General features: G+C 46.7%; 2 protein-coding genes across 2 annotated transcripts; one reads left to right on the top strand and one right to left on the bottom strand.

The window, feature by feature from the left end:
- Positions 1 to 3,792: 3,792 nt before the first annotated feature.
- Positions 3,793 to 4,900, top strand: LOC123122714 (nuclear receptor corepressor 2). The gene has a single exon (XM_044543038.1). The coding sequence runs from the start codon at positions 3,842 to 3,844 to the stop codon at positions 4,430 to 4,432; it is 591 nt and encodes a 196-aa protein (XP_044398973.1). The 5' UTR covers positions 3,793 to 3,841; the 3' UTR covers positions 4,433 to 4,900.
- An 804-nt stretch (positions 4,901 to 5,704) lies between these two features.
- LOC123122713 (GTPase LSG1-2) lies at positions 5,705 to 9,714 on the bottom strand. The gene is made up of 7 exons (XM_044543037.1): positions 9,365 to 9,714; positions 9,177 to 9,266; positions 8,993 to 9,079; positions 8,217 to 8,310; positions 7,762 to 7,818; positions 7,076 to 7,155; positions 5,705 to 6,984 (listed from the first exon to the last, which is right to left on the bottom strand). Exons 1-7 carry the CDS (start codon positions 9,649 to 9,651, stop codon positions 5,853 to 5,855), a joined length of 1,827 nt encoding a protein of 608 aa, XP_044398972.1. The 5' UTR covers positions 9,652 to 9,714; the 3' UTR covers positions 5,705 to 5,852.
- Positions 9,715 to 13,183: the final 3,469 nt, after the last annotated feature.

Here is a 13,183-nt window from a genome sequence, read left to right as displayed (position 1 = left end):
CACGGACAACCGCCACGGCGTCTTGCCACTCCTTGTTGGACCTCCTTTCCACGACCTCTACCACCACCACGGCCTCTTGTAAGTCCAAGTTGGACCTCCTTTTCATCTTCACATGCACATGCAACCGTGTAGCGCACATTGACGTCCGAGTGCACCACCTTTTGTGGACGATAATGCGTAACCGAGTAGTTGTCGAGCCACATCTTCAAATCCAACAAGCTGTCGAACTTAGAACCTTTAGCAATCCGGTTCTTGTCGTCTACCAAATCACGGTGAGAGCTTGGCCTAACCCCAAGAGCTACACATTGGCCACCATCTACCACGGCTTCATCCGCGAGACTAACATCCTTGAACAATGTAGTCCGATGATCCCGACCAAATACCTTCTCGAAAGCTTCGGCCTCCTTCACCGTGAACCCCTCCGCATCAACTTGTTCATCGGGACCATCGTCATCCGAGTCCGATGCATATGCACGGGAAAAAGGGATGGAATGGTCCATTGTCTCTTGCAAATGATATTTGTCGAGATCACCCACATTGTTGTCATGGAGATCAACTTCATTGTCATCGTCCGCATACTCATCATTGTCCTCTTGCAAAGATTCATCTTGGTTGTTTCTACACGGGCTCAATGTTGGCCTCACTTCTTGGGTCAAAAGAGGTTCAACAATTTCATCTTGCTTCAAGGGTGGGGGGCTACTAGCAACCAAAGGGGAGGGGTTCCGGTTCAAGTCCAAATGCAAACTTGACTCAACCTTCTTCGTTGCAAATAACTCAAGAGCCTTGTCTAGTGATTCGGCCACCGTCTCCTTGTATGCAACCCAACGTTGCTCCGAGTTGACACGCATTGTCTTCCAACGGATGTGCATTCCAAAACCAACATTATGCCTTTCCTCCAACTCAATGATATCACTAGGGTCCATCCAATTCAAATCTTTCCTAACTTGTTGCAAGAGCTCCGCATAGCTAGGACTACTATCAAACACAATGTCTAGCTCATCCGGGTCCGGTTCTTTATTGCCTTTCAAAAAGGCGTCTTTGTCCCCATGATGAACAAACACACATGTTCTTCCCATCCCTATAAGCATTCAAAGAACACAAGGTAACATTGCTTCCATGAGTACTAATCCATGGATTAACACCGAATACAAACCCTAATATATATATGAAACAACAACCCTAACCCTAACCATAACCCTAACCCTAACCATAACCATAACCCTAACCATAACCCTAGCCCTAAACCTAACCCTAGCACCAACATAAGAACACCCATAAGAATAACCCTAGCATACTAACAAAGCCTAATCATAGAAATTGGCAAACAAACATCTCACATCTCCATGCAAATCTCTAGATCCAAACAAAACTAGGGTTTCCCCAAACTACCAACAAATGAGCAATGGGAGAACTTTACTTCGATCAAAACAAGGGGATCGGAGATTATTACCTTGAGGGAGGGTTTGACTTCGAAATCCACGGACAAATTCTTCAAATTTGCAAGATTTGGAAGAAGATTTGAGAGGGGGGAGAGTGGGAGAGGGGGCAAAGCTCGGGGAGAGAGCGAGAGAGTGTGTGGTGGGGGGGGGGGGGGGGAGGGGGGCCCAGCCAAGTGGCTGGATAAGTCACAGTGCAGCGCCTAGCCGCTAGCGCTAGGCGCTGCACATTACAGGTGCAGCGCCTAGCTCGGAGGCGTTGCACTGCTGGGTGCGGGCCCGTGGGCTGCCACGGTGGACAGAGGTGCAACGCCCCGGAGCTAGGCGCTGCACCGTAGGGTGTGGCGCCGGCGTGGCGGGCGCTACACAAAAGGGTTAGGGGTGTGAAATAGTTTCGCACCCAGTTCATTCTGTGAATTTATTTCGTTTCGAGGTCAAAATTGTCAAATTTCACGTTGTTTACAGCTACAGCTACCTGCCTCTGCCTGACGGTGGAAAAAGTCAGGTCAGCCGGCGAGCGGCCGTAGCATCACAATCAGCCGCCGCTATAGAAGAATAACCCCTCCTCCTGATTCCTGAAGTTCCTAAAATACGAGCAGACCAGTTCTACGTCTGGTACTTCCTCAGCTTCAAAGTATTTCAAGTTCTAGGTTTGTCTCAAGTCAACTTCACGGATGTATATTAGCTATTTTTCTTATAAGTTGACCAAACTTTTAAAGCGTGACTTAGAACAAACATACAACTTCAACTATTTTACTTTCGCAAAAAAAAACTTCAACTATTTTGGAACGGATGGAGTACTTCCCACTTCGACTCTTCCGTCGATGTCACATTCTCCCCCTTTGTGTACTGAAAGAAGGCATCAACACCTGACTCCTCCTTCTAAGAAGAACATCAGATCAACCGCAAAAAAAAAGAACATCAGACTCTTCTAACACGGCGCATGGTATTTAATTGTTGTTTGAGTAAAAGCAACAGCCGTGAAAAGCACAATGTAATTTTCATTTAGGAAGAGAGCTTTATTTAGATCATAAAATAGTGTTACTATAATGCCGAGGAGACCAACTGTTCTAGTGCAGAAAACACTAGACATGGATCCACTAAGAGAGACCACTGGAACAATATGTATGGTACATCGATGCCATAGTGGTAAAAAATTCCTCGTACATTTTGTTCTTTCGTTGTCTCTTCTCAACACTGCTGAAGATATCTCCCGACAACCATGGACAATTGCGTTTGGAGTCATCGGGGCAAAAAAAACCTTAGCCCAGTCTCAACGAGTGGCTAACTCTTCCATAGCTTAGATGTACACATAGCACCGCAATATCCAACCCATGCATTTGAGGTGACTCACATGTTGATGGATGAGGCGAGACCAGTCCTTCCATCACCACTCACGCCTCTTCTAAGTCTTGGTCAGTTGTCTTCGTGTTGTGCTACTAGATGTCTTGTATCCCGTGGTCACATCGCAACTGATACAAAGCCACATCTGACCTACCCTCTAGATGAAGTTAGGACATGTTTCTACTATGGTGTCGATAACACCAATCCTGACTATAACCCTCATTTTGAACCCTTAATTGTAACTGTGGCTGGAGTGGCGACATCAACATTTAGTTGTAGCATTGCTGCAAACAAAAAAAACACCTAGGGAACTATAGAACATAATCGACATGAGCCACCCAACCACATAAAAGTACAAGAGGACCATTTTTATTTCTGATGTTATGGAAAAAAGACACGCTGCATGTGTTATTGGACCCTGATAAGTGCCACATGTGTGGCACGAACACATGGCAACTCCAAACGTTTTTATGGCAAGTTTAGTGATGTGCGAATGGCAATTTTAGTTGTCAAGCATGACAACTTTCTTTTCGAATGACAAGTTTCAATATTTTTTGGATTTTTTTTCTTTTCGGATAACAATTTTACTTGTAAAAAACGCCAAGATGGGATTTCTTCAAGCCACACGTGTCACTTATCATTTGGATATATTTTTTGTTATTTCTGATGTTCCTTCTACTGTCATGATAAAACAAATGAATAGATCGGAATTTCCCTATAAAAAAAAGATTGGAAGTTTTTTCTGAAAATAAAAAATGGAATGAAAAAAGGCCGTCCCTCTTCGCCACGGACGGAGATGTACTCCTGTCGTCAACGCCGGCAAGCACGATGCCGAAAGAGGAGAACTAGTCCACCACGCACAAAAGTACATATTCTCAAAAAAAAAACCACAAAAGTACATTGTAACGCCGGTACGCCCGGGCCGGGCTGTTCCTCTACCCGTGCTCGCGAAGCCCATTAGTTTAGGCCCACCTCGAATAGGGTTTAAGCTTCCCCGGTCGAGCAGCTTCCACGAAGCCCCCGTCCGATTCAACAGGCAAAACCCCCCTCACGCTCACGCGATGGGAGTCGCCGCCTCCGCCGCCCCCCCTCCCCCGGAGGCCGCCGCGCCCGCCGATCCACCATCCAAAGAAGATGCCCAGCATGCCGCCGCCGCCGCCGCCGCAGCAGCAGCAGCTGCGCCCGCCGATTCACCGGCAAAGGAAGAGGTCCAGTCCGCCGCCGCCGCCGCTCCCGGCGGCGGGGCGGACGCGGCGGGGGAGACGGTGGTCCTGGACGCCGCCGCGGAGGGCGGCGAGGAGGAGGAAGGGGAGTGCGGGTTTTGCGTGTACATGAAGGGCGGCGGGTGCAAGGAGGAGTTCGTGGGGTGGGAGAAGTGCGTGGAGCAGGCGGAGGCGGAGGGCAGCGACGTCGTCGAGCGCTGCCACGACGCCACCGCCGCGCTGCGCAGGTGCATGGACAAGTTCCCGGACTACTACGAGCCCATCCTCCGCGCCGAGCGCGCCATGGCCGAGGATCTCGAGGCCTTCAAGGCCAGCGAAGCCTCCGAGCCCTCCCCCGCCTCGCCGCCGCCCCCGGCGGCCGAGGAGGAACAGGGCGACGATAAGAAGCAGGCGGAGGCGGTGGTGGCGAAGGAGGATCTCGCGGCCTGATCCCGCCGCCTAGGCGTGGGATCTTGCGATTTTTTGGTGAGATTTGAGGCATCCTAGATGTGAATTATTTTGTTTTACCTGGACGTGATCTGCAAGGTGGGAGAGGGCGGCCTCTCCAAGAAAAGTTCGATTCTTTTGGTGGGAATTATACACTTGTTCACGAGTTCTAGCTCGTGAACTAATATGGAGAAGTGATCTTGTGCTGTAATAATAATCCAATGCATCGATACTGATTTGACACGATTAGCTCTCGTGCTGATCTTAATTCTTCAAATTTGTAACGCTGATCATGCGTAGCAAACAATTGACAAGAAAGTTCGTCCAGTAATCAGTTCGCCAATCAGTAACTGAGTGAGCACTAATCTCCGTCGTTAGATGCTGGTTTTGTTCATGGTGCTGGAGAGATTTGCCACTCTTATTTGGCTGGTATTAGACATTTGTCAGTGAATTTTGAGCAATTTAATGTAACCTGCCGTTTAGTGTCTGAATCAGCAGTGCTGAGGCTGTCCATACAGAGTTCTGTTCGGTATATGTTGGTTCCAGCCGGCCTCATTTTGCCTTGCAACAGCAAGAATTTCCTGACACAGTTATAAACATGGGATTCTCATAGAATGATTTGCTTGGTTATACATCGCCATTTGGTTATACATTGCCATTTCATCGACACTGCTGGTGTTACCCTGTGCATCTTGTTGGCCTTGTTTGCCCCAAATCTTTGGCTACTTTTGCAAATTTACAGTTGAATTTGAGAATTGCAGCCTGTTTAAAGTACATTTGAATTGAAAGTTTCTGCTGCGTTTCTGTATTCTTGGGGGCAGCTTGTAAGGTTCATTCAGTAGTGGAATAAAGATGTTTTGGCAGTTCAATTTAAACTTTAAAAACGTTTTATATTTAGAAACAGAGGTACTCCCTCTGATCCATATTACTTGTCACTCACTTAATATAACTTTTATATTAATTGAGTAGTACCAGTTCTGCGTTTCTGAACGCTATTTTACTTTTAAACGCTGAATTTGTCGCAGTTGCTGAACATGCAACGTGTTGTGACCTGTTTTGTTCATCGACAAGTTGGACGCAGTCCCGTTACAGCCGGCCTCATTTTGCCTTGCACGGCAAGAATTTCTTCCTCCTTTTTTCGCCTCACTTGAACGATGCAAATTGCTCACATTGCTGAAAATAAAATAATCATCCTGGCTTTCATACCAGCCAGTGTACTGCTAGAAAAACCGGCACAGAGAATATTACTGCAACAGAGAAAATGGCAAACGCAAGTTGAAGCAAAATAGAGAAATGTTTTTGGAATGATAGGTTTAGTTTCGGCAACATTTTCCATCCAAACATCATGGGTACTTGTAATGTGAGGGAGAGTTACAGGGAAGGGGCTCGGGTGCGGCACACAAGTCATCAAAAAACTGAAGCACTAACCTACGACGCTAGTGCTACTGGCAGCAAGATTAACGGCGGGTTTCTGGAACACCCGTATAACCCCCGACCCATCAGCACCATCGTTTCCAACCCTCCATGATCGATCCTTCTTCCTCTGGGGTTTCCGGTGGTGCTTGTGGGATGCTTCTTTCTTCTTCTTCTTTGTGGAACCCTTGGTCATTTGGCCATGCATGTCAAAAGATGCAAGGTCGTTTAGGGCATGACTGATGTTAGGTTCAGCTCGATTGATTTCCTCATCATCTTCATCAGAAGCATCGTCGTCTGATTGATCAGCTGCTGCAGTGCTTGAGCCTTCTATGTCACTGTTGTCCTCTCCATCAGTTTCATCATCTATCTCACCAGGAGGAAGCTCAAAGTGTGGAATCTTTCCATCAATGTAATCCTTAAGTATCTGCCGAGCAGCCCTGGTCTCATCAGGCAGCCCAGCATGGCTGACATGCCCCCGAGATGTGCAGTACGCCATCAACAACTCAGCGGCGGTTGGTGGTCGAGATGCTTCCTCATATGCCTTAGGCTTTGGTAGGGTGATCTTGTAAACCTGTTCCAGGATATTTCTCGGCACACGATTTGCTACCACTTGAATTGCTCCCCTGTGCTTTGTCATTCTATCAATTGGCAAGACACCACACGCCACCATCTCATGCCTCGAGCTTGAAAAGGAAGGGAAGACCAGACCAGGGCAATCGCAGAGCATGAGCTCCTCTGAGATTATCAGCGTCTGGAAATGCTTGGTCTTGCCAGGTGTAGATGTTACACCGGTCTTCTTCTCACCTACCAGAGCATTGATGGTTGAACTCTTCCCAACATTTGGATAACCAACAAATCCAACAACCACACGCTTGGGTCGCACCAAGGCAGATTCAGAACTAGATTCAGGTTTCTCTCCAACAGCGGATGTTCCCTTTTGGCTCACAATATACTCCGCTTCGCCCTGCAACCTCACCAGGAGTTCTTCCCGGCCATATATCTTTGTATCAAGATCTGTATCTGATTCTTCCATGGTTTGGCTGCTCAATTTTTTCCCTTCTAATACTGCAGTAGCAGCTTTAGCAGACCAGAATAAATAGAGAATATCATGTTGCTTAAAGTAGTCTGCCCATTTCCGCCTGCATTTTTTCCAAATTGAGAAAACGTCATGCATCACAGCAGACACCAAAGAAACTTGGAAATCAAATGCACCCCCAGAGAGCTACTAACCTGACACTCAGTGGTAAAAGATCGGCCTTGTTTACAAGAAGCAGTGTTCTCTTGTGCTCATCAATTTCCTGTGCATATTCCTTGATACGTAGGAAAAGATACATATCAGAAGACAGCAGAAAACTGCTAAAATCCACAATACAATAAAACAAACAGTTCTACTCCCTCCGTTCCTCAATGTAAGTCTTTGTAGAGATTTCAATGTGGACTACATACAGATGTATATAGACATACTTTAGAGTGTAGACTCACTCATTTTGCTCCGTATGTAGTCCGTAGTGGAATCTCTAGAAAGACTTATATTTAGGAACGGAGGGAGTATAATACAGGGGAAACTATTTCTTCTCTGTTGGCTCACACCTCACAGCTAGTCTCAAATACCACACCAACATTTCAAACACCTCACATATCAGAAGACAGTAAAGAATGAAGCACTGATTACGATGTGAATCCTAAAACTGCAGTTTTAAGTTTCAAGAGAACCAACATTTCAGGGAGAACTGGATTTTAATGCTTCGACAAGACCAGAGAACAAATAATGCAACAACTAGCAGTAGCAACAAGTTAAACTCATGGTGCTGGTCATCTAACATCAATGGGAATTTATTAATAATGTAACATAGATAACCATGTAAGTTAAACCTAATAGAAGTTTAAAAAAAATACTGAGTCTAAATTCTAAGTACCTCAAGATCAGGGCAACGGTAGAACAAGGGATTTCGAGAGTCGACGACCATAACGAGCTTCAAAAAAGAAGGAAACCAGTCAGTACTTTCACATAATTTCCTGGAACGTTAGCTCATTCTAGGGAAAGGAAGAAGGGCTGATCACAGTCACAAAGGCTCCAATACTACCGAGACAATAAGGTACAATAGTTCAACTTAATAACAGATAAGAACACATAATGTATGCATCACATCAATTCGAATGGGGATATATTAAAACTAGATACAAGGTTGCCAATGATGAGTAGGTGTGCACATGCACTCTTGCCCAGGAAAACGACAAGATGCTGAAAAAGATGGAACATTGTACTGGACCTACTGGTAATGTCCAACTGACTGAAAAGTGATATAAATGGCAAATGAATTCATAGTTAATGTTCATATAAACCTTAGTTGTACCATAGAGATATACTAACCAAATCGCTGCGTTCAAGTACTCTCCACAGTTGTCTCCAGATATCAAGATTCTTCTCAAAAGGCGTAAGGACAAGTTCTTCATTCTCTTGCAATCTGCAGAACACCTCTTTTATAATGGACTTGTATACAACAAACAACATACTAACAAACTTAAAATTCACTTAGATGGACTACATGCTCAGACGTTCAAAAGAGTACTCAGTAACATGTACATTGCTTCCACTCAAGCTAAAGAAACCAATTAAAAACTTGTCTCTGCTCATATATTGTTCGATTCAAATACTTAAACTAGTACTTGTAGCACTTTGCATCTTTTCAATGCCCAGAAAGAACGAACCAGCTTCCGAATTTATCACGAATATTCCAAACAAGTCCAAGTATGATTTTTAACAGAAGATTCAAAAAATACCCAAGTTTATGGTTGTAGTTGCAGAAAACCTGAGGGTTTATCGCTACAACACATGACATGGGTTTTACATTGACGCACCAACATAGTTTGAGAAACAAACAACACCCTAGCCAATTACTCCTGAAGTATTTTGTAGACAAGTAATGTTGTTCAAATTGTCAAAGTGCCAAGGTGGGGAGTTACTTAGGTCGGTTTACCGAAATGATATGAATACAAATCCGGAGATTTTCGACAACCAGGCCATAAACCTGATGTTTCATGAAATATACTCGATAAACATTACTCCAAGGAGGCCCAGTGTGCAAAGGAACAATGTATGTTTTGAACAACGGCACTGCTAGAAACAAAGCAGAGAAGTGCACCAACCTGGCGAGGTTCCTCCGCCACTCCAGGAAGGCCCGCTTCTCGTTGGTGTCGAGCTCCTCGGTCGTCATCTGGGCAGTCCACGGGGGCCTGAAAACATCCCGATTCCGTTCAACCATGCACGGCTCATCCTACTCCAGACTACCAAAGAAAAAAAAAGAAACGACGGTGCCGAGCGAGCACTCACCGGCGGGGCACCCTGAGGCTGTCGGCGTGCAGGGCCTCCTGCTCCTCCCGCAGAAGCCGCCTCTCCTCCTCCGTATCCCCCGTCCCATCCCTGAAACACAATTAACCGCAGCCCCGTCTCAGAGGCAATTCGTCGAACACCTGCGGGAGCCAAAACAGAACCGCCCGGAGGGGACGACGGGCGCTTACAGATCGATGAGGCCGGAGCCGAGCGCGGCGGTCAGGGCGGCGGCGCCCTCCGCGTCGTCGCCGTGGAGGAGTTCCTCCTCGGCGGCTCGCTGGAGGACGGCGTCGATGTCGCTGACCTCGATGACGGACTCGAGCGGCAGCGCCTGCTGCGCGCGGCGGGAGATGACGAGCTGCTGGCCCCTCGCCTTGGCGGCCAAGGCCTGCTTATTGCGCTGCCGGACAAGAGCGCGCCCCAGCCCCTCGCCGCGGTCTTTCTTCCCGCCGCCGCCGCCGCCGCCGCCTGCCATCTCTAGCAGGGAAGGTCACGAGAGAGAGGAAGGCAGAAGAGAAAGAGGGTACGTTGCTGTTGCGCTTCGGCGGCGCGAGGGGGTTGGAGTCGAGCCTGGCGTCCGAGCCCGTGAGCTTTGCAGGCCGTGCTGGAAAACGGCCCAGCTTCTTTTGCTTTTCTTCTGTTTGGAAACGGAAACGGCCCAACTCAAAACTTGGCCCGCTCCAATATTTTTAAACACGTATGCTAAAAAAACAATATTTTTTAACACTAATCTACTTCAATATAATGTCGAAATCACTAATTAGAGGGGTACCTCAGGAAAGCCAACCATCGAACGTGTCAGACTATGATTCAGTTGCCGTACTACTCCTCTTTGTTCTGTTTCATGTTTTTGGCGGTTTCGTTCTTGTGTCTGAGTCCGAAGAAGACGGTGGATGTTGATCCAGTACCCCTTGTAAAGATCACTCTCATCTTTTCTCGTGGTGACAAGTGGCGCATTGCATGTGCGATACTTGTCGAAACCTGAGAATTTTGTGCTTCTTTCATACACTCGTTGTTTCAAAACATTTTATCTCTTGAACCATGTGTCCGTAATCATGAACCGTTTTCAGGATTATGTTTCTCGCCTCGAGACTTTAAAACTAGAATTCATGTTAATAGGCTTGGACAAACTTTTTTTTCTAAAAGAAGGAAAAAACCAAAAAATCGAAAACAAAAACGAAAAAAATTGGAACTTCCAAAAAAAAAATAAACCGAAAGCGCTTTTCACTTTTGGGGGAATTACAACCGTGTTTTTTCACTCTTGGGGAGAAGCACACATGCTTTTTTTATTTTTATTTTCAGGAAGCACAACTATGTTTCACACGGAATAACAGATCCGCCCTTCACTTTTCCGGAAGCATAATTGTGCTTCACCGTAAAACACAACTGTGCTTTTCACTTTCAGGGAAGCACAATTGTACTTCGCCGTGAAGTACACTATATTTTTTTCACATGATATGCTTCACATGCTTGACACGATGAAAACAAACAAGCAAATAAATTTAAAAGAAAACTAGGAAAAAACAACATGTGCAAAAAAGGTCCCCGCGGTGCGAACAACGCGCGACACATGGTGGCGGTTGGGCGTAGCACACGTCTACCCCTCGCGTGCCTACTGGGCGGCTCATCTAACCAGTACCCCCATTAGTCGCCAATAATGTGCACACTTTTTTTGAACTTGCAATGGGCTATTCACGGGAGCAAATAGTTAATGGGTTCCCCATGCATGGGTGCATTGTCATATTATACATCCCAGTACCGCCAGTGTCATGAACCAACTTGTGGTTGGATGGTTAGGAGGATAGTGGTATCCCTAGTCCATCAGGGTTCAAATCCTAGACTTACAATGGTGCTCCTGTTTTCCTGAATTTATTTATTTGTACAACCTTCATAGGGATGAGTGTATGTGCTTACGTCAAAGCACATTTGCTCCCTTGATGGATGTAACACCCCGGATGTAACTTGCCATATTTGTAACCCCGACTCTTGCCATTTTCGGCTATGTGTTATGATTTTCCCTCCGTGGTCGGGTTTTGTCTTTCGTTTTGCATTTTGTCATGTCATGCATTTTCATATCATGTCATCATATGCATTGCATTCGCATACATGTTCGTCTCATGCATCCGAGCATTTTCCCCGTTGTCCGTTTTCCAATCCGGCGCTCCTATCTCCTCCGGTGCACCCCTCTTGTTTTCTTTCGTGTGCGTGTGTCAAACTTTCTCGGAATGGACCGAGGCTTGTCAAGTGGTCTTAATATACCCACACGATCGTGTGGGCAAAAACCGCACCTCATTTGGAGCCTCCTAGCTCCCTCTACCTATAAATATGTGGGCATCCCGAAAAACGAAATCGCAGACGAAACCCTAGAAACTCCCTCCGCGCCGCGCCGGACGCGTCCGCTCCGGCCAGACGAAGCCGCCGCCGCCGCCCGGCCAACCAGGGCGCGCCACGTCGCCTCCTCCCTCTCCCCACGCCGCCGGCCCGCCGGGCCCAGGCGGGGCCCGCCCGGCCCGCCGCCGCCGCCGCCCGAGGCGCTCGCCCGCGCCAGTACCCGGTCGCCTCCTCCTCGTCGCGGCTCCCGCTGCCCGTCGCCGGTGCCCCGCCGCCGCGCTCGCGTCGCCGCACTCCGCCGCCCGCCGGCACGCCGCCCCTCCTCCTCCGGCGACCGCGCCCTCCTCCACTCCGGTAAGACTCCGGCCGCCCCGACCGCGACGACCCCCGGCCGGATCTGGATCGCCCGTGCCCGTACGCGTTGACTTTCCTCGACCTCTCTAGTTTCTCTAAGTCCTAAAATTCTACATCAAGTGCCTATGTTCGTGATGCCGTAACTCCGTGCATGTAGCTCCGATTCGTGCGTGTAATATGTCAAATTGTTCGCCTCGTGATGCTCTTCATTTTGTTCAATTGCACCATGTTCATTAGAGGTCATCTTGATGCCCAAATCTCTGTTGGAAGAGGGCTAGTTGCCGTTATTCTCTGGTTCTTATCAGAACTTGGAGATTTGTCATTTTTGTATTATTTAATCTGTGCATCTTTTGGGCATGAGCTCTACATGTGTTTTATTATATGCCATGCCATCTTTTCAGTGGTGTAGTCCATGTATTTTTGTGATCTCTATGGTGACTAGCACAAGCATGCAAAGTAGGCCCCGTAATATCTCTGATTTCAAGGACTTAGTGATTTCTCTAAGTCCTTGTCTGCTGTAATTTTGTTGCCATGTAAACTTGATGCTACAGAGATATCCATGCATATTTTGGAGATGTTCAGTAAGGATGTTTTGTAGATATTATTGTAATTGATCCATTCCTGCAATTGTTTGCAATTATGGAGTGCCATAGCATGACTCAATCTTGCTCTACTTTTGCTATAAATATTTCTGGCAGATTCTTAACGTGATATGCAATTTTGCCAAGCTTATTATAGTTGATCCATACATGTTATGCTTTTGTTCTTGCCATGGATAGATTCATAAACATGCCATCTTGCTGTAGGTGTGCTTGGTTTGTCATGCATTGCTCTGTAGTGAGTGCATCAAGCTCACAAAGAGGCCTACATATTATTATTTCTGCCATGCTCTGTTTTCTGCTAAGTCTGAAACCTGATAACGAAACTTGCTATGTTTACATGCTTGCCATCATATCCTATGGTCCTTTTTGGCTTATGGTCAGTAAGAGACTTTTGTCATATGCTTTTAGTAGAACACTGCCATACCTTGTTTTGCTATGTTAAGTTCCTGTAGCATGTTGATTTTGTGCTCTGAACATTGCTACCTGATGCTGTTTTCTGCCATGTCCAGTTTTTCACTGTCTGTGAACCTGTAATCTTTTGCACTTTTGCCATGCTTGTTTGAGCTTGTTATGTTGTGAACTAGCCGTAGCTCAGTGTTCATCTTTTGTCAAGCATCTCCTGTAGATTACTGCCATGTGCTTTGTTGCTATGTTGGAGTGCTGTAGCATTGTTGTTTGTAGCTTTTAAGAGCTATCTTGTTGTTAATCGCAGATTCGTGT

This window comes from Triticum aestivum, chromosome 5D (genome assembly GCF_018294505.1).
Source record: "Triticum aestivum cultivar Chinese Spring chromosome 5D, IWGSC CS RefSeq v2.1, whole genome shotgun sequence".
Taxonomy (NCBI): domain Eukaryota; kingdom Viridiplantae; phylum Streptophyta; class Magnoliopsida; order Poales; family Poaceae; genus Triticum; species Triticum aestivum.
The sequence above is the reverse complement of the archived record's forward strand: the minus strand, read 5'-3'. Positions and strand labels throughout refer to the sequence as shown.